The sequence below is a fragment of the Salvelinus fontinalis genome, chromosome 11, assembly GCF_029448725.1.
Source record: "Salvelinus fontinalis isolate EN_2023a chromosome 11, ASM2944872v1, whole genome shotgun sequence".
In the NCBI taxonomy this organism is placed as follows: Eukaryota; Metazoa; Chordata; class Actinopteri; order Salmoniformes; family Salmonidae; genus Salvelinus; species Salvelinus fontinalis.
Window position 1 is genome coordinate 15,432,428 of NC_074675.1, and position 25,759 is coordinate 15,458,186.

Consider the following 25,759-nt stretch of genomic DNA (forward strand, 5'->3'; position numbering starts at 1 on the left):
GTGAATATTTGTTGTGCATTTTGTTGTAGAGAATTCCCGCTAATACTAGCTAGCAACTTACTGTGTCTGGTGGGGGGGGGGTTCGTATATTTTGTACAGTGCGTGAGTGCAGAGTTGGAGGGTGAGCCGTGCATTGCATGACGTGCAATTTTGTGCTGTTCCTATCAAAATAAAGCTCCATGACTGGTGCTACAAGTTGGAGTTCGTGTCGATGATTGATTGTACACAATGCAAGAAGAGTACTGTTACATAGACAACTATTTTCAATAAGCACACACACACACACACAGGTCACTGCTAGACAAATAATTAGGTACTGCGTGAGAGTTTATTGTATTATAGCTGCATTACATGAGAAGATAAAAATGTATTTATTCAAGTAAATTTTAAAAGCCAACAACATACAATGCTTATAAGTTTTAGACATTTCAAAACATCTTCAGCACCTCTAATGACTTGTGTTCTAAACCAAAGATAGATATTACATAAAATGTCCAGAAATATACAGCTGTTGGATAGCTTTTAGGGAAGTATAGGTATAGAAGGACAACTAATACTGGTACCTTGAAGATATAAAGCAAGCGAGTTAATAAATGCACTGACACAAATAACAAAACAAAAATCTCCATTAAGTCACATTCAAACAACCCAACAAAATTACTGAATACTATGCAAGGAATAACATACAAAACATTTAACAACAAATGTTAACACAAAATAAAACATGCATTATATTTATCTAAAAAGGTCATAATCCATCAGGATTAGTGATTCCATAACCATATCAATTAATCAGTCCCCCCCCCCCCCCCAAAAAAAGTAATATATTAATTAAGTCTACTAATTTAGCTCCAGTGATTTAAACATGTCTTCGACATGTTGGAAAGCAACAATTAAAACAAGTCTCTTGTTTTCATTCAAGATGACATTTCCCTAGCCCTAACCAGTTTAATGGCGAATTATCACAAGCCGACATAAGTTAAAAAACAACTTTTTATATTTCTATTCAAATGGTGGCACTTCAATGAATAGGCTAATGGCATGAATAATATAGCATTTTGTGTTCTGGATTTGTCAACGTGTAACAAACAGTTATAGATCAACTTTATTTAACCTACGCTCTGCACAGCATAAAGCATATAAAATGTGATGTTATAAAAATGGGCGACATGATTATAAATATATAGGCCTTTCCCTTTTGTCATAAAGTCTATGAAATGTGTATAAATGTTCTTTGTAACAGTAGCACTTCATGAACATTCTACCCTTTTCCGATGACACCCTCCAAAATAACAACAGGAGAATGGATGTCGAGCACTCCCTTCCATGCGAACGCAGATTCACAACGTACCCGAATCTAACTAAAAAGGACCTTGGGAAAGATTCCTCACACAAAACACTAGGGTCAGTTTTTAGGTATGAATCTACACAAAATCTAACAGATCAGGTCAGGTGTCACAAAGCAGATGTCGCAATACACGACAGTGGGAGGAGGTGGATTAGTCAAAGCTTGGACGTGCACCACAATTGCTCGTTGTCATTTTCCTGACGCACCTCTAATACACGTACCCCAACGTTCTAGGCAAAACGTAGCTGTGATACTACTTCATCTAAAGCCTAAGGGAAGGAGGGTTAGGGATAGGGGAGCAATTGCAGCCTCAAGGAATCAGAACAACCACTGGGGGGGTGGATTTAGCTAGCTGCTAAGTCTTTCCTTTCTTTGCCCCTTTTTCAAATAAGGTGTTGTCAGCTCCAGCTTTGTATTGCTCCTGGCTCGGTAGGTAGGTTGGCGGTCCTAGTTGGAGTTCACAGGGTTCTGTATGCTGGGGTCCTGAGGTGCGGTGGCTGCCGGTGGAGGCGCCGCGTTACTGAAGAGCAGGGTCTTGAGGATCATCATGTAGAACGGGCTGTAGACCTGCTTGTTGAAGTTGACCAGGCTTACGAAGGTGACCGCCAAGGAGGTGAGCTCCGGTTGGATCAGGGCCAGGCCTCCGGGCGTCGGAGGCGGATTCACGGGAGAGTTGGACGTGGCGAGGAGCACCCGGAAGTACTGCTGGACCCTTCCCTCTGGAGAGGAACGGAGAAGAGGCACAGAACAAACAGAGTGATCAGAAAAACAGGCATGAGACAATTGTGAGCTATTCAAGCAATTCAATAAACTGGAGCAAAATTTCACACAATGTACAATTACACAGTCCATTCGGAAAGTATTCAGACCCCTTCTTCCACATTTTGTTACGTTACAGCCTCATTCTAAAATTGATAACATTTGATATTAAATCCTCATCAATCTACACACATACCCCATAATGACTGAGCGAAAAAACAGGTTTAGAAATTTGCAAATGTATTAAAAATAAAACAGAAATACCTGATTTGAATAAGTATTTCAGACCCTTTGCTATGAAACATGAAATTGAGCACAGGTGCATCCTGTTTCCATTGATCATCCTTGAGATGTTTCTATAACTTGGAGTACACCTGTGGTAAATTCAACTGATTTGACATGATTTGGAAAGGCACACCTGTCTATATAAAGGTCCACAGTTGACAGTGCATGTCAGAGCAAAAACCAAGCCATGAGGTCGAAGGAATTGTCCGTAGAGCTCCGAGACAGGATTGTGTCAAGGCACAGATCTGGGGAAGGGTACCAAAACATTTCCGCAGCATTGAAGTTCCCCAAGAACACAGCGGCCTCCATCATTCTTAAATGGAAGAAGTTTGGAACCACCAAGACTCTTCCTAGAGCTGGCTGCCCCAGCCAAACTGAGCAATCGGGGGAGAACGGCCTTGGTCAGGGAGGTGACCAAGAACCCGATGGTCACTCTGACAGAGCTCCTCTGTGGAGATGGGAGAACCTTCCAGAAGGACAACCTTCTGTAGCACTCCACCAATCAGGCCTTTATGTTAGAGTGGCCAGACGGAAGCCACTCCTCAGTAAAAGGCACATAACAGCCCACTTGGAGTTTGCCAACTGGCACCTAAAGGACTCTCAGACCATGAGAAACAAGATTCTCTGGTCTGATGAAATCAAGATTGAACTCTTTGGCCTGAATGCCAAGCGTCACGTCAGGAGGAAACCTGGCACCATCCCTTCGGTGAAGCATGGTGGTGGCAGCATCATGCTGTGGGGATGTTTTTCAGCAGCAGGGACTGTGAGACTAGTCAGGATAAGGGAAAGATGAATGGTGCAAAGTACAGAGAGATCCTTGATGAAAACCTGCTCCAGAATGTTCAGGACCTCAGACTGGGGTGAAGTCTCTGAATGACCTTGAGTGGCTCAGCCAGAGCTCGGACTTGAACCCAAACAAACCTCTCTAGAGACCTGAAAATAGCTGTGCAGCGACGCTCCCCATCCAACCTGACAGAGCTAATGAGGATCTGCAGAGAAGAATGGGATAAACTCCCCAAATACTGGTGTGCCAAGCTTGTAGTGTCATACCCAAGAAGACTCAAGGCTGTAATCGCTGCCAAAGGTGCTTCAACAGAGTACTGAGTAAAGGGTCTGAATACTTATGTAAATGTGATATTTCCATATTTTCTTTTTTATATAAATTTACAAAATATTTTTTTTTATTAAACTGTTTTGTCATGTTGGGGTATAGTGTGTAGATTGATGAGCAAAAAAAACTATTTAATCAATTTTAGAATAAGGCTGTAACGTAACAAAATGTGGAAAAAGTCAAGGGGTCTGAATACTTTCCGAATGCACTGGAGCTTGGCTGAGAACATTGCATTAAATATATCAAATTAAATAGTTAGTGAGCCATGTCAGGCCCTCGGGTGTCGTTTTGCTTACCCACAAGACTGCGGATAGGGTTGTTTTCCTGGGTGATGCTGGTGATCTGGCCCTTGAGTGCGACCTGGAGTTCTGGGGTCAAGGCTGGGTAGTTCCTCTCAGTCAGGGACTTGTTGAGCTCACAGCAGATCTGACCACTGACGTTCCCCAGAGCCTCTGACAGGTTAAAGTCCCTGCAGAGTGGAGGAAGTCAGTCTCAATTTTCACATTGAAATGTATGTTTGTGTGTGTTATGTAGAACCTACGGCCTGTGTATGCCCTCCAGGAGCACGCTGGCCATCCTCTTGAGGCGCTCGGCCAGTGCGGGCAGCCCCGAGATGGGCCCTCCGATGGCGCTGTAGACAATGAGCAGCACGGAGGCCACGGCCTTTAGCAGCTGGAGCCTCCGCTGGAGCTCCCGCAGACGCACCTCGTCTGTCATCAGGGTCTGAGTGTGTTAAACACACACACACACACACACACACACACACACACACACACAGAGACTCAAATGGCCTTCACATATAGGGACGAATCATCAACTTAAAGGACATTTTTACTTAGTCTCCCATTAACATCAATGCATGACTAAATGAACATTTAGCATTAGTGGAAGTTAGGATTCACCCCATGGAGACTAGATTTTAGACAATGGTAATTTAATAGATTTGTGGTTGTAAGTTGGTTGAGAGAGATGGTACCTTCTTTCAGACACTTGTATTCATATGGAATTCACACACATTTAAGACACACAAACAAAGCCTCTAGGTAATAGTCTATATGCAAATAAACACCACAAATTCATTAGACCAAGAAGTATAATACACAGAAACCAACCCGTCAACATCCTCGCCACCTCTATTTACACACACACACACATTTCCTCTGTGAACATTCAGCAACACCCTCGTCACTTGACAAACACACTGAATGTCACCTTTTCTTAATAACAAAAGTCAAGTAATCTAATGGCAATCATGTCTTGAATAAGCAAATAATTATTTTGAAACCGTCTGTGTACTAAGACACTGACACACACTCCAACCCACCTCAGGCAGTGGGCTCTTGTGGTAGTCCCAGGTGAGGATGCGGATGAATCCACTGTTGAAGACCAGGAGGGGACTTGGCAGGGCTTTTCCCGCCTTCCCATGGCCGTTGGGCTGCTCCACGGTTGGCATGGAGAAAAGCACTTCCTCCAGAGAGGACTTGATCCACTCAGTGGTATGGTCCAACGCACCTGAGGAAGTTAGGACAGTCATTTGTATGGCATTTAATAGTGATTGACATCTTTCATTTAATGATGTAGAGAAATCACACCCACGCTTTACATGCTGTACATACCACAAATCAAACATTCCCTAATACCATAAAGCAGTACAGGCACCTAATTTAGGTCCCAGGAGCACACCACGTTCCAGGAGCACACCCTGTTCCAGGAGCACACCACGTTCAAAAATGAATGAATACTATGCTGACCTTTAGGCAGTCAACGGTCAAATGTATTTGTAAAGGAACAGGGAAATGATCCAAACGCCAGTCCATTGCCAATAAAATGTTCCTCATAAACAAAGGTTAATAACAACGCAGACTCACTGGGAGTCTTCTCCACGATGCTCTGGAACTTGGCCCTCTCATACTCCACTGACTGCCTCTGCAGATCGGGCCGCAGGCTCTGGATGGTAAAGTTCACCATGTCCATCTTCATCAGGTCCAGCACCCGGAAAATCTCCCTGCTCAATGTAATAACACTCTCAAAACGAATGCTTTGGATTTGGCTCCAGAAGAAACACCTATTGAGTTGCCTCAACATCTATACTTCTAGCTTTGGAGTTTTAAAAGGATCAATTGAATTTACCAAAGGTGGACTTCAATTAAGTTAGAAACATCTCAAGGATGATCAATGGAAACAGAATACATCTGAGCTCAATTTCAATTCTCATAGCAAAGGGTGTGAATACTTACCTAAATAAGGTATTTTTTTATATATTTATTTTCAAATTTTGCAAAAATGTCTAAAAACCTGCTTTCGCTTTGTCATTGTGGTATTGTGTGTCGATTGAATACATTTTAGAATATGGATGTAAAGTAACAAAATGTGGAAAAAGTCAAGGGGTCTGAACACTTTCCAAATGCACGGTAGCTTTAGAGAGCTAAAAGGATCCAATTGATGCCGGCCATTTATGGGGATGGCTACAATTATCCAAATAAATATTCACAAGGGTTGGAAACAAAACTTTGCCCAAACGTACTTGAACATCGACACAATGTTGTCGGGGTTCTCGCAGAGCTTCTTGACCTCGTCGTCGCGGACCGGGGCGCACAGCTTGCCCATGATGGTGACGATGTAAGAGGCCAGGCCCTGTATGTCCACCGCTTCCTTGTCCGCCTGCTGGCGAATCAGAGCCATGTCCAGCACCTCCAGAATCTGAGTCCGCAGCCGATTGGCTCCCGGGCTCAGGAACGACAGCAGGATCTGTTCATAGTAAATGGTTTCAAAAAATGAAGGAAAGAAACAATATATAGCTAGAAGATATCAATTTTAAAAGCTATTAGCCCATTTTAAATACATCCTTCTTGCGTACATTCACAATACACACAATTGGACAGGTGAAAGAACGGAATCCACTACATAACTGCTGCTTATCCACTTGTGTCAGATCAGTGATTACTGCTCAGGGAGTTAGAAATGATATGTTTTCAAAGTCTTCCAACAGGGTCATCTTCCTAAAAAGATAAGCTTTCCAACCATGGATTCATCAAGATTGATAGAGGGGAAAAGGGCCAAAGCTCACCTCTCTGATCTCCTCCAGCAGTTTGATGGCGTGCTCATACTCTGGTGGGTCATCATTCAGCTCAGACTCCAGGCTATCCCAGAAGGCCTTGTGAACTATATCTTTGACTTGCTTCTCCAAACTGAAAAGGAGAATTGAATATCATCAGTTGTCAATTGGCATTTGAGTAGCCCAAGTGATGGCCATGTTCACTGGGCGTCCATTTTGAGGTGGTAGGTACCTGTTCTGAGGTAGGTGGGGCTGCTCCACACGGAAGTCACGGTTGACGATGATCTCGTGGGCCAGGGTCAGGTTGGACAGGTCCCGGGCAGAAGACATGACATCATCCAGTGTTATAGTTTTGGGCGGGCTAGCTGTAAATAGGGGGCATAAAAATAAAAACAAAAACAAAGTGTTGAGAGTAGCCATTTTGGCGTTGGAAAGCTCAACCAAAGTGGGGAGAGGGCACACAGTGTTGCATTCCGATTCTCTATACTCCTCCAAAAGTGATGACAACACCAATCCAATGTTTTTAAATCAATGATGGGAAGTGTGCAAGTGCACACTTTCTGGAAAAGGGTAGGAAATGGAAATGCAATTTTTTGGGTGACATTTTAACAAGCCTAAGAAGCAGTCCTACTAGACAGGGAGGAAGGAGATCTACTCACAGGAGGGCGAGCTGTGCTTGCTGCTGGAGCAGTCACTGGTGAAGCTCTGGCGGGAGCAGTCAAAGTCACTGGCAGACGTGATGCTGTTACAGCGGTCCGACGACGACTCGGCGTCGCTGCTGGCGTCCTCGCTTCCAGTGGTGGACATGGAGGTGGGCCGCTCGTCAGTCCCAGGCATGGTGGGCTAGCGCTGCAGGCAGACACAGCAGTCAACCATGCATGCATGTATAAATGCAGCATTATTTAAGCCTACATGAGTACTGTAACATGTGGTTTGAATGCACTGGAATGTACCCACAAGTTTCTCTTATGGAAAAATAAGGGGCTTCTAAGTCTTGTGTAGTGGGGGTCAGGCAGTTGTAGCCAGAGCCTTGAGTTTGCACTTACATTCATTATCTAGCTATGTAGCCTATAAAAGGCTCTGGACTGGCCATTAGCTAGTTTAACCTAGCTTAACCTCCCTTTCCAAAGTCTGAGGTCCCCCAAGAAAAACAATTGCACTACCTTACTGAAGACACTACTCCGATCTTTCAACTGCCTCTTTTTGGTTTGGTGTGTTACCATTACCATGTGTGTGTGTGTGTTTTTTCCTGTGTTCCTGTTGCTAGGAGAGGCAGGGTGTAAAACACCACAGGACAGTATAACAGCTGTTAGGCCAGAGTGGCCATGGAAACAGAAGGGCCATCCACTTGTGCCCCAGTTAAGATAAAAGAATCAACACACACAATTTCCAAAATGATTCAGACATTAGTTGACTTTAAAGATGGTGCTGATAAAAAAAGAGGGATATTATTACCATAGTTCAGCCTACTTCCGCAATAACAAAACAAAGGGACAGTGTTATGAATGGGATTGCATGCGTCTCCAGGGTAACATGATAACAGCGGGATTCTCAGCCAACCGTCCACAGATCCAGTTACACTTCACTGCTTAGTTGAACAGGGTAATCATTCTCGTGTACCGCACATCGGTCCAAGCAACATAAAGGCACCCTTCCAGTCATCCCGTCATTGAGATCAAGTAAACAACTTGGCCTACACTTTTTAGAAGAATAAGTGTTGTTGAGGCAAAGCACTTGAATTTAGGCCAATAGTTTTAAACTGGACCTTAAAACATTCCAATTCACTATGTCGAACTACTAGGCCAACGTGCCAAATACAGAAGATACAGTATCAGACGTGTGTTGCCCTGTTGGGCTATCTGGCAAAGAAAACACCAACAACTCCAGTCCAGAGAGCTAGGTGGTGCTTCCTTCTTATTGAGGAAGGCTGTGACTTTATAGTCTATGCCTGTGTGTAGTCTCAGTCATGACCTTCATCGTCATTCTCCTGTCAGACATGCTAAGGTCATAACCCATATCTCAACGGTCATAAGAGAAAGGGAACACCTGAAGTTGTTTGATACAGTGCATCCGGAAAGCATTCAGACCCCTTAACTTTTTACACATTTTGTTACATTACAGACATATTCTAAAATGGATTAAATTGTCCCCCCCCCCCCCCCCCTCTCTCAATCTACACACAATACCCCATAATGACAAAGCAAAATCAAGTTGTAGAAACACCTCAAGGATGATCAATGGACACCGGATGCACCGGATCTTAATTTCAAATCTGATAGCAAAGTGTCTGAATACTTATGTAAATAAAGTATGTTTTTTTATTTTAAATATATTTGCAAAAATATTTTTTTTTTTACCGTTTTCTCTTTGTCATTATGGGGTATTGGTGTGTAGATTGAGGGGGAAAAAATATGTATTTAATTTTAAAACAAGGTTGTAATGTAAAAAATGTGGAAAAAGTCAAGGGGTCTGAATACTTTCCCAATGCACTGTATTTGCTTTCTAGATCAGCCCATGTTTATTGTGATGCCTGAAGTGATGTGCCCAGTCCTACTAATGAAGGATAAATAGGCAGGTGATTCAGAGAGAATTCCTAAAGAAAATGCAAATCAAAGCATTTAAAAATTACTGCATCCCATTAGCTTGCTTAGACACAGAGGGATTGATAAGGCAACCCAGCACAAGGATCTACGCTGACCTTGTCATTATAAAAACAAATCTTCCAAGGAACATGTATGCGCCTAAATAGAAAAATGTTGGCGCACACAAAGACATTTAGGAGCACAAAGGAAAATAGTTGAGGTAATAAAGCTAGAATCCTTTATATTTCTAGGCACACTGGTGCTCCTAAATTTAAATTCCAGGTCACACAGCAACATATGTAGGCACATGTGTGAGTAAAATGGTTGCACTGTAAAGCCCTGACCCAGGAGGAAAAAGAACTTTACATAGGGTTACAGAGCAGGGATTGAGATGAAGGTCTGAAAGGCATTCGCCCATCGGCCAAGTCAGGAGTATTTTGAATGGCCGAAGATTATGATCAAGTATGATCATTTCAAGCTATTTTCACCCAGACAGGAACCAGAGAAACTAGAAAGACCAGACAACTGGAATTCTTAGCATTTTGGTTGTTAACAGTAAAAATAATATCAAATGCCCATTGTGACAACCACAGAGCAGGCTCAACTTGCACGGCTGCTCAGGTCACTTGCACTGGGAAATACGGTAACCGTTAATGTCAATCCCTGCAGAGCAACTGACACTTCACCACCACTTGACACTGCACAGTGGATATAAATAGCCTAGGATATGTCTATTACTGTAGTTAGGCGAGTTAGTTCGATATGATCACATTACAATCACAAAGCGTCCCGTATCCACATGCAGACAAAATAGCTACCCTTGTGTGTGCAGTGCACAGACTATATCAGTGAACAACAGTGAGGAAAATAGCTTTCCATGGCAACGCTGTCATTGGTTGATTCCCCATCGCTTTGTCTAAACAGACTGTTACCATGGTTATGCCATGGATTAGCAGTCTGAAGTCTGATTAGCAGTCCGAAGTTGCCCTAAAAAAGACGCAGTAGGCTTTACAAGCCAGGATGTTGAATAAAATTATATTTACACTTACTTTACCAGTTGTACATGCTGTTGATCCTTTTGGAGTTAGGTGATGGAGATAGGGTATCCACAGGAAAGGGTTGTTTACCCAACTTTTTGCGGTGTCGGTAGTTTCTGTAACTTGTATTTTCAATCGTTTCAGGCATTGCACGTGATGCACAATGTCCATTTACTTTTATCAATAGTTAGCATTGAAAAAATATATATAAAGTTACCTTGCCCAAGAGTAATTTGCGTGGTTATCAAAATATCATGCCAGGGTAAGCCTACACGAAACACAGACCTTATATGACATCATTCTAAAATCCACAGGAGGCTGCTGAGGGGAGGATGGCTCATAATAAATGGCGGGAACAGAGCGAATGGAATGGCATCAAACACATGGAAAACATGTTTGATGTAGTTGATACTATTCCACTCCCAGCCCTTACCACAAGCCTGTTCTCCCAAATTAAGGTGCCACCAACCTCCTGTGCTAAAATCCCAGATGGAAAAATGTATGGTGAAAAAGCAATTAGAACCAATTCTGGGTTTTGACTCATACTGTGGTACTCAATTGCATCAGTATTTATTTTATATATACAACCATATACAGACCATTGTACTAAAAGTTGGGCAAAGAACACTTCCCTGCGAATGCATTGTCTCAGATCACCTCTTACATAAGGACAAAAATCCGCTGACAACTGGTAAAGTACAGTCGTGGCCAAAAGTTGAGAATGACACAAATATTAATTTTCACAAAGTCTGCTGCCTCAGTTTGTATGATGGCAATTTGAATATACTCCAGAATGTTATGAAGAGTGATCAGATGAATTGCAATTAATTGCAAAGTCCCTCGTTGCCATGCAAATTAACTGAATCCCCCAAAAAACATTTCCACTGCATGTCAGCCCTGCCCACAAAAGGACCAGCTGACATCATGTAGGTGATTCTCTCGTTAACACAGGTGAGAGTGTTGACGAGGACACGGCTGGAGATCACGCTGTCATGCTGATTGAGTTTGAATAACAGACTGGAAGCTTCTAAAGGAGGGTGGTGCTTGGAATCATTGTTCTTCCTCTGTCAATCATGGTTACCTGCAAGGAAGCATGTGCCGTCATCATTGCTTTGCAGAAACGGGCTTCACAAGCAAGGATATTGCTGCCAGTAAGATTGCACCTAAATCAACCATTTATCGGATCATCAAGAACTTCAAGGAGAGCGGTTCAATTGTTGTGAAGAAGGCTTCAGGGCGCCCAAGAAAGTCCAGCAAGCGCCAGGACCGTCTCCTAAAGTTGATTCAGCTGCAGGATCGGGGCACCACCAGTACAGAGCTTGCTCAGGAATGGCAGCAGGCAGGTGTGAGTGCATCTGCACGCACAGTGAGGCGAAGAGTCACTCTCTCCAGGAAAAACATCAGGGACAGACTGATATTCTGCCTCAGGTACAGGGATTGGACTGCTGTCATTTTCTCTGATGAATCCCCTTTCCGATTGTTTGGGGCATCCGGAAAAAAGCTTGTCCGGAGAAGACAAGGTGAGCTCTACATCAGTCCTGTGTCATGCCAACAGCAGAGCGTCCTGAGACCTTCCATGTGTGGGGTTGCTTCTCAGCCAAGGGAGTGGGATCACTCACAATTTTGCCTAAGAACACAGCCATGAATAAAGAATGGTACCAACACATCCTCCGAGAGCAACTTCTCCCAACCATCCAGGAACAGTTTGGTGACGAACAATGCCTTTTCCAGCATGATGGAGCACCTTGCCATAAGGCAAAAGTGATAACTAAGTGGCTCGGGGAACAAAACATCAATATTTTGGGTCCATGACTTAATCTCAAATCTTAATCTCAATGGGATTAAGGTCTGGAAACTCCCCAGACCTTAATCCCATTGAGAACTTGTGGTCAATCCTCAAGAGGCGGGTGGACAAACAAAAACCCACAAATTCAGACAAACTCCAAGCATTGATTATGCAAGAATGGGCTGCCATCAGTCAGGATGTGGCCCAGAAGTTAATTGACAGCATGCCAGGGCGGATTGCAGAGTTCTTGAAAAAGAAGGGTCAACACTGCAAATATTGACTCTTTGCATCAACTTCATGTAATTGTCAATAAAAGCCTTTGACACTTATGAAATGCTTGTAATTATACTTCAATATTCCATAGTAACATCTGGCAAAAATATCTAAAGACACTGAAGCAGCATACTTTGTGGAAATTAATATTTGTGTCATTCTCAAAACTTTTGGACACGACTGTACAGTACCAGTTAAAACTTGACACATTTACTCATTCCAGGGTATCTTTATTTTTTACTATATTGTAGAATAATAGCGAAGACATCACAACTATGAAATAACACATATGAAATCATGTAGTAACCACAACAAGTGTTAAACAATTCCAAAAATATATATTTCTTTTGATTCTTCAAAGTAGCCACCCTTTGCCTTGACAGCTTTGCACACTCTTGACATTCTCTCAAACAGCTTCATGAGGTAGTCACCTGGAATGCATTTCAATTAACAGGTGTGGCTTCTTAAAAGTTCATTTGTGGAATTTCTTTCCTTCTTAATGCGTTTGAGCCAATCAGTTGTGTTGAGACAAGGTAGGGTGGTATACAGAAGATAGGGCTATTTGGTAAAAAAACAAGTCCATTTTATGGCAAGAACAGCTCAAATAAGCAAAGAAAAATGACAGTCCATCATTACTATTAAGACATGAAGGTCAGTCAATGAAAGAAACTGTGCAGTTGCAAAAACCATCCAGCGCTATGAAGAAACTGGCTCTCGTGAGGATCGCTACAAGAAAGGAAGAGCCAGAGTTACCTCTACTGCAGAGGAAACGTTCATTAGAGTTACCAGCCTCAAATTGCAGCCCAAATAAATGCTTCTCAGAGTTCAAGTAACAGACACATCTCAACATCAACTGTTCAGAGGAGACTATGTGAATCAGGCCTTCATGGTTCAAACTAGAAGCACAAGCATTTCGCTACACTCCCATTAACATCTGCTAACCATGTGTATGTGACAATAAAAATTTATTTGATTGAATTGCTGCAACAACAAAAAAAAACACTACTGAAGGACACCAATAATAAGAGACTTGCTTGGGCCAAGAAACACGAGCAATGGATATTAGACCGGTGGAAATCTGTCCTTTGGTCTGATGAGTCCAAATTTGAGATTTTTGGTTCCAACCGCTGTGTCTTTGTGAGATGCAGAGTAGGTGAACAGATCTCCGCATGTGTGGTTCCCACCGTGAAGCATGGAGGAGGAGAAGACGTGATGGTGTGGGGGTGTCACCAGTCAGTGATTTATTTAGAATTCAAGGCACACTTAACCAGCATGGCTACCACAGCATTCTGCAGCAATAGGCCATCCTATCTGGTTTGCGCTTAGTGGGACTATCATTTGTTTTTCAACAGGGCAATGACCCAACACCCCTCCAGGCTGTGTAAGGGCTATTTGACCAAGAAGGAGAGTGATGGAGTGCTGCATCAGATGACTTGGCCTCCACAATCACCCAACCTCAACCCAATTGAGATGGTTTGGGATGAGTTGGACCGCAGAGTGAAGGAAAAGCAGCCAACAAGTGCTCAGCATATGTTGGAACTCCTTTAAGACTGTTGGAAAAGCATTCCAGGTGAAACTGGTTGAGAGAATGCCAAGAGTGTGCAAAGCTGTCATCAAGGCAAAGGGTGGCTACTTTGAAGAATCTAAAATACAACATGTTTTTATTTGTTTAACACTTTTGGTTACTACATGATACCATGTGTTATTTCATCGTGTGTCTTCACTATTAAAAATAAAGAAAACCCTTGAATGAGTAGGTGTGTCCAAACTTTTGAATGATACTGTACATTCAAATTAAGTATATTCAAACGTCTGACTTTTGATGGGAATGTTCACAAAAAGTGAGCCTGCATGTTAGAGACGGATTCGTTCACTCTCGGATTCGTAGAGGCTATCCGTCGCTCAGCCCTACAAGGCTGGTTACAGCAAAGGGCATCCTCAGTTAAACTGCAATACACTGTACGAGCTGCATGCACAACACAATATATCCACACACGCGTCACTGATAAGTACACGTGATCCTGCAGCACCAAAACAAGAGCGCTGGACAAGACTGAGAAGAGATCTGCTTGTGCCAAAAGAAACGCAAGACAATAACTATGTCGCTGAAGTGGTTTTAATTGATTGCAAAGCATGTTGATCCTCGCATCTAGTTACACAGGGAGAATTGTACTGAAGCTACCAACTCCAATTAAAATGTCGCTACAAGCAATCGTTGTTATTGTTACGGATGAAGTCACAAGCGCGATCGTGCAAGCGTAGCAGGCTAACGACGTTAGATTAATCTGACAAGGAGCTAAATTGATTTAACAGCTAGAAGATATACATTGTTATTCATTTATTTGTAAACAAGAATGCTAACGCTAAATCACCAATTTCTAATGGGTTCAAGTTTGTAACTAACGTTACGATTACATACATCCAGCTCAATCACACCAACAAGGATAAACATGACCCAAACAATACATTGGTAACTAGCAACATCATAGTATAGGTGACTGTTGACAAGCTCAAAGGGTTTCGCTATCTAGCTAAGTTCCCAACTAGCATGTGCTAATGCTAACAAAAATGTACGTCGAAATATAGCTAGGTTTTACCTTTTTCACGTCTCCGCTGTGGGAGACTAGGTTATACACCAAAAGAGTGGTTTGTTAAGGAGGTTGAGTCTAGTTAGCTGACGGCACTTTAGTATTTTTAAAGGTCCAAGACCACAGCTGGCTTGCTGTTCGATTTGGGCTAAACCGTTCAGTAGCAGTGGGGGGTACTTTGTTGGGCAACGTTAATACAAACCTTAACCGTATATACAAACAGCAATTTATGGATAGATAGCTATCATTATATAACGAATACATGTTTCATTCATGTCAATATAAGGTATTATCCACGGATTTAGCTCACTGAAAGAAAATATCCACTTCGATATATGACACGTCCATTGTTTACAGTACAAGTACCTCCCGTTTCCTTTTCGATGAATGGTAGGCTCTGCTTCACATGGGACTTCTTTGTTTACGGATGTGACGTTTGTGAAAGATTAAATACATTTTTACAAAACATTCAACAATACATGATGACACATACATTGTTTTTTATATTTAGTATACAGTACATGACATATCGAACGTGTTATCTGGGATCCTTGGGGCGTCCCTACCCCTAAAACCCTATCCAAAGATTTATAACTAACCCCTAAGCATTTTACATTACAACTTCAATAGGGGAGGGGTTAGGGACGTCCCAGGGACCCTTTTAACCGTGTGGAAAATTCCTCTCACAACTTTACTTGTCACCTCCCCTTTTCAAGGATACTCAAAGGCACAGTAAGGACACAACCAGTTGATTTATTTTTTACATTTGACCTTTATTTAACTAGGCAAGTCAGTTAAGAACAAATTATTATTTATAATTGCGGCCTACCCCGGCCGATCCCGGATAACACTGGGCCAATTGTGCACCACCCTATGGGACTCCCAATCACGACCGGATGTGATACAGCCTGGATTCAAACCAGGAACTGTAGGAACACCTCTTGCACTGAGATGCAGTGCCTTAGACCGCTGTGCCACTCGTCTGTGCTGTGCAGTAAGGTTGTATGGTTTCTTTTGTTTTGTGCTGGTAGGTAAACAATGCAAAAACATATACATGCAAAAGGATTGCTCTGTTTGACCAGCAGAAAAACTACAATGGCCCAATCTCCTATATGGGCATTGGTGAATGAGGGTATATTCTGAACTGATCAACCAGGTGGAAATTATGTGGCTCCTGTGAGGCTGTCAACATTAATTTTGTAAACTTGATTTTCAAATCCACTAAATACTTATTTTTTTTATTTATTGTATTTACCCTATTTATTGCAAGTATTTTTTTCTCACATCCATTCCAATTCTAACAATAGAGAACAGTATCATCATGTTAATGGTCAGCATTTTACATTACATGATGTATGTGGACAGCATTTTACATTACATGATGTATGTGGACAGCATTTTACATTACATGATGTATGTGGACAGCATTTTACATTACATGATGTATGTGGACGCATTTTACATTACATGATGTATGTGGACAGCATTTTACATAACATGTTGTATGTGCACAGCATTTTACATTACATTATGTATGTGGACAGCATTTTACATGACATTATGTATGTGGACAGCATTTTACATAACATGTTGTATGTGCACAGCATTTTACATTACATTATGTATGTGGACAGCATTTTACATTACATTATGTATGTGGACAGCATTTTACATTACATTATGTATGTGGACACATTTTACATTACATTATGTATGTGGAGATATTTTACATTACATTACGTATGTGGACAGCATTTTACATTTCATTATGTATGTGGACAACATTTTACATTACATTATGTATGTGGACTCATTTTACATTACATGATGTATGTGGGTAGCATTTTACATTACATGAGCATGTTGAGAGCTTGGTGTCCACATCACCAACGAACTATCATTGTCCAAACACCAAGACAGTCGTGAAGAGGGCACGACAATGCCTTTTCCCCCTCAAGAGACTGAAAACATTTGGCATGGGTCTTCAGATCAGCTGCACCATCGAGAGCATCTTGAACGGTCGCATCACCTCCTGGTAAGGCAACTGATCGGCTTCCGACCATAAGGCACTACAGAGGGTAGTGCGTACGGCCCAGTACATCACTGGGGCCAAGCTTCCTGCCATCCAGGACATCTATACCAGGCGTGTCAGAGGAAGGCCCTAAAAATTGCCAAAGACTCCAGCCACCCTAGTTATAGACTGTTCTCTCTGCTACCGCACGGCAAGCGGTAAGTCTAGGTCCAAAAGGCTTCTTAACAGCTTTTACCCCCAAGCCATAAGACTCCTGAACAGCTAATTAAATGGCTACCTGTACAATTTGACCCCACCCCCCACCCCATTTTTACGCTGCTGCTACTCTCTGTTTATTATCTATGCATAATCACTACCTCTACCTACATGTACATATTACCTCAATTACCTCTACTAACCTGTGCCCCCGCACATTGACTCTGTACCGGGAACCCCTGTATATAGGCTCTTTTCTGTTATTTTATTGTTGCTCTTTAATTATTTGTTATTTTTCTATTTTTTTATCTTTTTCTTTGTATTTTTTTAATGTTAACATTTTTTACTTCAGTTTATGTTAGTAAATACTTTCTTAACACTTATTTTTCTTAACTGCATTGTTGGTTAAGGGCTTGTAATTAAGCATTTCACTGTAAGGTCTACACCTGTTGTATTCGGCGCATGTGACAAATACAATTTGATTTGATTTGATTTTACATTACATTACATTATTTGCTGACAAGTTATATTTTTCCAAACACTATTTGCTCAGAAACACCTACAGCATTGTTTCATGGTAATACCACATTCTTCGTGCAAGAGGGTTAACAATACAAGAACACTATGGTAACAGAGTTCCTCTTTTCCATCAATCACTCTCAAACCCTGTTCAGTGCAATTTACCATTGCTCTTGTATTGTCAGTTTATTACCCTGAAACAATAACAGAATTACTGGAATCAGGAGATATCTGGGCAAATAATGATTTAAATGTGAGTAACTATAACCTGTTACCTTTGCTGTCATGACAAGACATTAGTGTGATAGACATTTACATGATATTTCACATTTGTAATCACAGTATATTCTGTCCAAACAATGAAACAACTATGCAAACAGTGTGCAAAAACAGAACATTCAACAGTCAGGTTTGGTCGCACCAGGGGTGCGAAGGTTGAACAGCAAGGCACTGGAGTGATGAACTGCCCTTGCTGTCTCTGCCTGGCCGGCTCCCCTCTCTCTACTGGGATTCTCTTCCTCTGACCCTATTACGGGGGCTGAGTCACTGGCTTGTTTGAGCTCTCCCATCCTTCCTGTACTCTTCGTGGGCTATACTTGGCCTTGTCTCGGGGTAGTAAGTTAGTGGTCTGTTGTTATCCCTATGTTGGTGTGGGGGTTGCGTTTTGGCAAATTGGGTGGGTTTGGCCCTGTCCAGGGGTAACTTTGGAAAGGGCCCAGTGTCTTCAGAAAGTATTCATACCCCTTGACTTATATATTTTTTAAATACAAAAATAGTGTTACAGCTTAAGTTCAAAATGGATTAAATATATTTTTTCCCTCAATCTACAACAAATACCCTATAATGACAAATATATTATTTTTGAATTGAAAATTAAATACAGAAATATCTAATTTACATAAGTATTCACATCCCTGAGTCAATACTTTTGTAGAAGCACCTTTGGCAGCGATATATAGCTGTGTGTGACTTTCTGGGTAGGTCTCTAAAGCAATGTTCACATTGGCGGTATGAAGTGTCCCAAATCCTATTTGCATATCCGATTTGAATCTGTTCTTTTTCCTGCAGTCTGAACAGCCTTCGTAGGTGGTTTGAAGTCAGATATCTGAGCAGCTAACCGATCGCTGCAGCTGTACATCGTCCATCTTTAAATGGCCCACCCAATCTACCTACCTCATCCCCATATTGTTTTAATTTACTTTCTGCTCTTTTGCACACCAGCATCTCTACTTGCACATCCTCATCTGCTCATTTATCACTCCAGTGTTAATCTGCTAAATTGTAATTACTTCGCTACTATGGCCTATTTATTGCCTACCTCCTCACGCCATTTGCACACACTGTATATAGACTTTCTTTTTTTCTATTGTATTATTGACTGTACGCTTGTTTATTCCATGTCTAACTCTGTGTTGTTGTTTGTGTCGCATTGCTTTGCTTTATCTTGGCCAGGTCGCAGTTGTAAATGAGAACTTGTTCTCAACTAGCTTACCTGGTTAAATAAAGGTGAAATATATATATATATAAAAAATTAAAATTAAAGATACAAATCGAATTCCTGGCCATGTGACTTGTGATTTACATGCCCTCAAGTGCTTTTTAGACTGTTATTTGGCATATCTTGTTGCTTGCTAGCTACTCAGTTGACAGTTTGACAAGTTGGATCATCTTATCCTTTGAGGCTTTAAAAGTGTTCTTACACTATGATTTTAAACATTCAAATCAACTGGGAAACGTCCATGGAAGGCATTGTTGTCACTTTAGCTTGCTATGCAACTTCTGAGTGAAAGGAAGCACCGCCACCAATCAGCCTACACTACTGCTCTCACACACACACCCGTCATTACTATGACAACTAGCATAGCCTTATCAGCAAATGACTGCTGTCTGAACACACACAGATCTGATTTGGTCACTTGTAACTTGCCGTTTGGACAGTCAGTATTCCCAAACAGATAAGAGCATTTAGGCCTGCGTTGTGAACAAGGTTTAAGAGCTTTCCACACCTGGATTGTGCAACATTTGCCGTTTATTATTTTAAAAATTCTTCAAGCTCTGTCAAATTAGTTGTTGATTATTGTTACAACCATTTCCAGGGCTTTCCATAGATTTTCAAGTAGATTTAAGTCAAAACTGTAATTCGGTCACTCAGGAACATTCACTGTCTTCTTGGTAAGCAACTCCAATGGATATAGATATAGATTTGGTCTTGTGTTTTAAGTCAGTGTTTCCCGACCCTGGTCCTCGAGTACCCCCAACAGTACACATTTCTATTGTAACCCTGGACAAGCACACCTGATTCAACTAGTCAACTAATCATCAAGCCCTCAATGAGTTGAATGAGGTGTGTTTGTCCAGGGATCCAACGAAAATGTGTACTGCTGGGGGTACTTGAGAACCAGGGTTAGGAAACACCTGGTCGTGCTAGTGATCCAGCTTCTGCTGTTTGCCTGTGGCTATGGAACCCCGAGCTGTGCACTGGATGGACTACCTTGTCGTGCTGCTGATCCACTTTCTGCTGTTCTGTCTGCGGCTATGGAACCCTGACCCATTCACCGGTTGTGCTACATTGTCCTGGACATCTATAACCACTATAATTATTATTTGACCCTACTGGTCGCCTATAAATGTTTGAATATCTAGAAGAATGATCTGGCCTTAATGCCCATGTACTCTTATAATCTCCACCCACCACAACCAAAGCCAGGTTCCTCTCTAGGTTTCTTCCTAGGTTCCAGCCTTTCTAGGGAGTTTTTCCTAGCCAGCGTGCTTCTATATTGCTTGCTCTTTGGGGTTTTAGGCTCAGTTTCTTTATAAGCACTTTGTGACAACTGCAGATGTAAAAAGGGCATTATAATGCACTGTATTGATTGAACTTCACAGGTTGGTGCTTATGGGTCATTTTACATGGAAATGTCCCACTACAAATTAGTCCACTTAGCCCCAAAACCATTTATTTAGATTATTAAAACTTTTGTATCCTTTATCTCTTCGAATGTAATCACATGAGCGACAGGCGTGCTCAAGTCCAAAATAGCCTTGTTGAACTTTAAAGTTCTTTCGCCAGGTGAAGTACCTCATGTATTCTTCCTCGTTCTGGCCGAGAAAGAGAAGCTTCTTTGCCAGCTCCTCTGTAGAGGAGAAATCATCCACATGGATGAAAGAGTCCCTTGGGATAAATTGCTCGTAGTTGTCCCTGGAGGGACCTAGAACAACGGGCACTGCTCCCAACTTCATAGCGTTGAACAGCTTCTCTGTAGCATAGTCTTTGTAGATGGAGTTTTCAAATGCCAGGTAGAATTTACAGCTGGACAGCGTCTTTGAGTAGTCTTCGTTTTCTAGGTATCTACTAAAATGTCTCCCATAGGCCTCTACTTTGACATGCCTACTGAGCTCGTTGAACACCTGTACCCTCTTGTAGTTTGGGTTCCAGTTGCTCACTATCCAGCAAACTAATTTGTCCTTCTTGGGCAGCTCAAAGATTTTATCCTCACTGGTTACCTCGACAAGCGACCCATATGGAACCTTGATATCAGAATCCAGTCGATAACTCGCAGTCAAATTGAACAAGTGGTCAACACCAGGGATCCTGTTTGTGTTAGCCGGTGATTCTCCATTCCACCACACCCATTTCTGGAACCATGGACGTTGCTCTTGGGGCATGTTCTTCAGGTCTCCATGGATGTCTCTATGGTGGAAGATGACACCATGCGCCTTGCTGTAAAGGTTTTTATCCACTGTTAGGTGACAGCCTTTGATGTTAAAGTAGGCACAAGAGTCTATGTCAAAGGCGTGACCAAATGGCCACATCCAGATCAAAATGATAGTGTCTCTGTCTCCGTCATCATCGGCCTGAATGGCTGTCTGGACATGGTGTGTTTTTTGCCCTGTGTGGTTCCCTGCCTCACTTACTTGAGGGCAAGGAGAACAACCAGCCTCCCCCTCGTGGGATGCCTGGTCAGTAGGGCATGAAAGGAACTTGATCTGGGGTTTGTAGTAAATGAAGAATATTCCCACGAAGCATGCCATAAAAAAACAGCCAATCAGAACAGGCCGTAGAACCCCCTGAGAAGCCGGAGTGGACATACCTTGACCCTTTGAAAGAGAAAAGAGACCAATCAAAACCACTCTAGAATATCAACAACCACTAGAAAAGTATTTACGGATGTGAAATACATTATAATAATGGTAGTGACTGGTTATAGCTGAAAAAGTAGTTAGATAGAAAGATTGATTGAATGTATTATATAGCCTGAGCATGTGAAAGTTGGGTTAGTGTCTCTATAAAGTTTTTAAAATGTCACATTTGAAATGTCTTCCATTGTGTTCTTACAGATAGTTGGCATTAAATCAAGGAAGTTTTATGCAAATGCATGCTAATTCATATTGTTAAGGTTAAAATTGTAAAGGTTATAGACAGTTTGAAGTTAGGATAGCCTGATGTAGCATCTAGAATTGAAATGTCTTACCATTGAAGTTTATGGCCATTTTAATGCATTGCGTTTTATGCAAATATGGCTGTAGTACAAAAAGTATAAATAGTATCAAAAATATTTTCTCAAGTAACCTGCTGACAGGGAATCTGCATATTCCAAAGATGAGTTAGTGTTGATAGCTCAAGCGGTTTAACACTAGGAGAGCCAAAAGCGTCATGTTGACTCAAAACAGAACCCTTTTTAATGTCCCCCCGTCCTTAACTTTTCCTAAATAAGTCTATATAACTCACTGTCGTTGTCAGAATCTTAATGTGACAAAAATAATCTGTGTTATAAATTAAAGCAGTTTTAAGAGGACGTCATTTTTTCCCCCTGCCCCTCAATCACTGCAGGTCATTCCTTGGCAGTCAGCATGCGCAGCTGATGATGGCCCCCACTCCCCCTCTCTGAGCTTGAGGGTGCCAGATACCCATCATTACGCACACCTGTTACCATCGTTACGCACATCAGTGCTACCTTATTGATTGCCTCCCCTATATCTGTCAATTAGTCAGTTTCTTCACCATGTCTGCATTAATGTTGTTTTGTTCCCCGTCCAGACGTTGATCTTGTTTTTTTTTCATGTCCGTTTATCCATTACATCTTCACTCCCTGTACTTGCTTCTCGTCTCCCAGCGTCTGTCCTCACACTAAACTATGTATATCAAAACTAGTTTCCCACATATAATAATATTGTTAGCCTAAAGACAAGATTCAATTGACAATAGTCTGATGGGTGAGAATATGATCAATTGTTAAATTGTGAATGAAGAATCTAATGAACATCTGCAGCTTGAAATTGACACAGGCAGGTAAATGGTGTGCCAAAAAGTTACTTTTTCAAATTCTCCAACAAATTACAACCAGGTAAGATGTTTTGATGTCTATATAGTATCAGAAAGAGCAGATTAGACAGTTCCAAATCACTTATCCTTGCCACACAACTCTTAAAAATGACCTTTTGAGATACTATATACGTATTTGAGATATAACTTTTTAACAAAATTAAAGGGAAAGAGGGATACCTAGAACAGAATGACTCAACCAAAATGTGCCTTCTGCATTTTAGCCAACAACTGAATAACAGTGATCCCATCCATGCCTCTCCTCATGAACTCAACACTTAAAGTACAGTAATATACATAAATAGAAAATATGCCATTCTGTTCTTTTGAAATGCTTTCTCTTAAATTCATGATGCTCCTTAAGACCTGTCCTTAACAAATTAATTATCTTTGTGACAGTGTTTATTTGAAATCAATTAACACTTGAATTGTGGGGTTTTAGTGTTTTTTCATTTGTTCATATAGCCTGCAGCTACAAACAAATTAACATGCTATTGTGTTCTTTCATAAACATTTTCTTTCATATTTTAATGTTACCTAAGACCTCCATAAACACAATAAAATGATAGGATATATTAAATGTATTCATTAGACTGTTATAATGTTGACTTTCAAAGGAAGGCCGAAGGGGGATTAAGGAGGCCAGGATTTTCTAGCGTTAAGCGCTAGAGCTGGTGACATATTAATTTCAGCAAGCACGTTAACTATCTTATATGACATTACACCAGGGAACAAAGAATGTAAATTGCATCACTAGTGATCCGTCTGGAATGTTCCAGAAGAGTATTTTCCAGTTGAATAATTTTTTATAACATCACCCCTCTTTTTGAACAAAGTACACTTGTGCATCCCTGTGAATACACCAAGTGCACTTTCAGCAATATGTCTCAGACAATAACCAACAATCCCTTGGACAAGCCCAACCTATTCAACCATGTTATCACATAAAACTCATATCAAATTCTAAAATCCTACCAATCATTAACTAGGACTCATGCATCATTAACTACCTATTCCTTAGCCTTGTCACAAAAATATCTCTGGTCACTTATTATACTATATCATAATATGGCAAAGTCATCTTTAATCAACGAATACTAAAATAAAATAACAAATTATCATAACAAATAGTTTATCAATGTGAAGTACAAGATTCCGTATGATTTTTATGATTACCCACAATGCTCTTATTTAGAGTAACAGTTCTACATAACCAGTCAAAACATTGTCATTACTTCTATTATAATGAATAGTTCCTCCTCCGAGCCAAGTTATCAAACTTACCTTGGTATCCACAATGCCAGGAGAAGATGAAGTATTGTATCACACTGTCTACGTATACCATCCAGGTGTAGAGATCAGTTGAGTGACTGAGTGACGCCTCAATACGCATTGTGCCGAGCTACTCTCGGAGACGACAGGTTAGGTAAAAAGGTGTGGCTGATATTTATGTTTCCTCTTCACCTGGTTGTCTAATGCGGTCAGGAAGTTTATCAAAGTATGAGTGTACTTTTATCATAGTTATTTAGACCTAACTGCACATTCAAAAAGTGAACTTGGAGCATAGTTTATTCTCTCTAATGATTTCTAATACTTTTTTATTATCGTTGAAAGCTGTCAGAGACACTGTATATAATAGAAGAGGGAGCAATTCAATTGTTGGATTTGCATCAACACCATCAACAGGTTATTTTACCTGACAAATCAACAGTTTTGTGCCAGCATCAATACGACTTTAAATTCTTTGGTCTTGTACAGTACCTTTCATGTAGTGTGTGTTATTCTGCTATTATTTGTTGTACTGTAAGTTATTACCCCTGTTGTATTCCAAGTTCATTGTTTTGAGTTGTATATCATTTCTATGCCAGTTGTATGGACATATCGAAGTAACTTTCTAGTTCACTTTCCATTTGAAAAACAACCTATGCAAATTTTACATTGGATTGTGAACCTGCCAAAAGCTAGACACACCATCAACTCCATGGTCATACCCCTATGGTTAAAACTGGTTTGATGAGATCGTAACCTGATATAACAAGAAGAAGAAAAGTCTTTTATTATTTTTATTCCCAAGTGACCTTACCTGTTTCAATTTGTCTGACTCATCCATGGTTATGCCCACTAAGATAACCTGATTTTAGAAGATCAAAAATACAAAACATTACATGATAAGAATGAAGTATTTTAAATAACTTTGGATTTTTAAAAATGTAATTGTGAGATTATGTGTAACAAAAGAGCATTCCCACTGAGCACACTGGTTAAATCAACATTGTTTCCACGTCCTTTCAATGATGTTGTTTTAACGTGGAATAGATGTTGAATTGACGTCTGTGCTCAGTGGGTTAGTCTCTTATTCTCTAAACTAGTTCCACCTTGTATGTTATAAAACCAACACTGAAACTGAACATAACAAGAACAACACCTCTACTGTAATTTACTACATTTGATAACCCAATATTTAATATAATTTGTCTATCACCATAATGAAATTAATCATTTTCTCTACCTTAAAAAAAGCTCTTCAAGTGACAATGAGTGAGTGTTGAGGGAATGTGTGTTGGACAGTCAAGCAGTAGGTCGATAAGCAGTAGGTCGATAAGCAGTAGGTCAACAAATGTTTCCCACATTTTTTGGTAACATTCTGCTTCTGGTTTAGTCTAGCAGAAACAATGTAAGTTTGTGGGCTAGACTAGTCTAGCAATGCTTCTAAAGGAACTAGGTAGATGTGGTCAAGTGAATCATGACTCATCACTGAAAGCAAAATGATTTGTGGACCTGTATTCAATTGCATTTCAAATGAATGAACAGGTACACTTTACTTTTTCAACTAAAGCTTTTCAAAATAAAACATTCAATATCAAATAAT

The 25,759-nt window shown here is 40.9% G+C and overlaps 2 protein-coding genes across 4 annotated transcripts; both read right to left on the reverse strand.

Annotated features, from left to right (window-relative positions):
• Window positions 1–309: 309 nt before the first annotated feature.
• LOC129865138 (T-complex protein 11-like protein 2) lies at window positions 310–15,213 on the reverse strand. 3 transcript variants are annotated; one of them, XM_055937647.1, is made up of 11 exons: window positions 14,834–15,213; window positions 10,190–10,293; window positions 7,218–7,407; window positions 6,791–6,923; window positions 6,571–6,691; window positions 6,028–6,251; window positions 5,372–5,508; window positions 4,828–5,015; window positions 4,045–4,226; window positions 3,800–3,972; window positions 310–2,067 (listed from the first exon to the last, which is right to left on the reverse strand). In XM_055937647.1, the coding sequence occupies exons 3-11, from the start codon at window positions 7,393–7,395 to the stop codon at window positions 1,796–1,798; spliced, it is 1,608 nt and encodes a 535-aa protein (XP_055793622.1). In that variant the 5' UTR covers window positions 7,396–7,407; window positions 10,190–10,293; window positions 14,834–15,213; the 3' UTR covers window positions 310–1,795. The 3 variants fall into 3 exon arrangements, with proteins under 3 accessions (XP_055793622.1, XP_055793620.1, XP_055793619.1); XM_055937645.1 differs by having other exon boundaries at window positions 10,190–10,299; XM_055937644.1 differs by lacking the exon at window positions 10,190–10,293 and having other exon boundaries at window positions 14,834–15,212.
• Window positions 15,214–19,030: 3,817 nt separating this feature from the next.
• LOC129865140 (4-galactosyl-N-acetylglucosaminide 3-alpha-L-fucosyltransferase 9-like) lies at window positions 19,031–24,264 on the reverse strand. Its single transcript, XM_055937649.1, has 2 exons — window positions 24,175–24,264; window positions 19,031–21,665 (listed from the first exon to the last, which is right to left on the reverse strand). The coding sequence occupies exon 2, from the start codon at window positions 21,654–21,656 to the stop codon at window positions 20,508–20,510; it is 1,149 nt and encodes a 382-aa protein (XP_055793624.1). The 5' UTR covers window positions 21,657–21,665; window positions 24,175–24,264; the 3' UTR covers window positions 19,031–20,507.
• Window positions 24,265–25,759: the final 1,495 nt, after the last annotated feature.

What these genes read in the sequence shown, in the direction of transcription:
- LOC129865138 (XM_055937647.1), bottom strand. Translation starts at nt 7,395, where the DNA reads ATGCCTGGGACTGACGAGCGGCCCACCTCCATGTCCACCACTGGAAGC. An exon ending in AACATTGTGTCGATGTTCAA is followed by an intron (nt 5,509 to 6,027) that starts GTACGTTTGGGC and finishes TACATTGAGCAG; the next exon opens with GGAGATTTTCCGGGTGCTGG. An exon ending in CCCTATCCGCAGTCTTGTGG is followed by an intron (nt 2,068 to 3,799) that starts GTAAGCAAAACG and finishes GTTCCTCTCCAG; the next exon opens with AGGGAAGGGTCCAGCAGTAC.
- LOC129865140 (XM_055937649.1), bottom strand. Translation starts at nt 21,656, where the DNA reads ATGTCCACTCCGGCTTCTCAGGGGGTTCTACGGCCTGTTCTGATTGGC.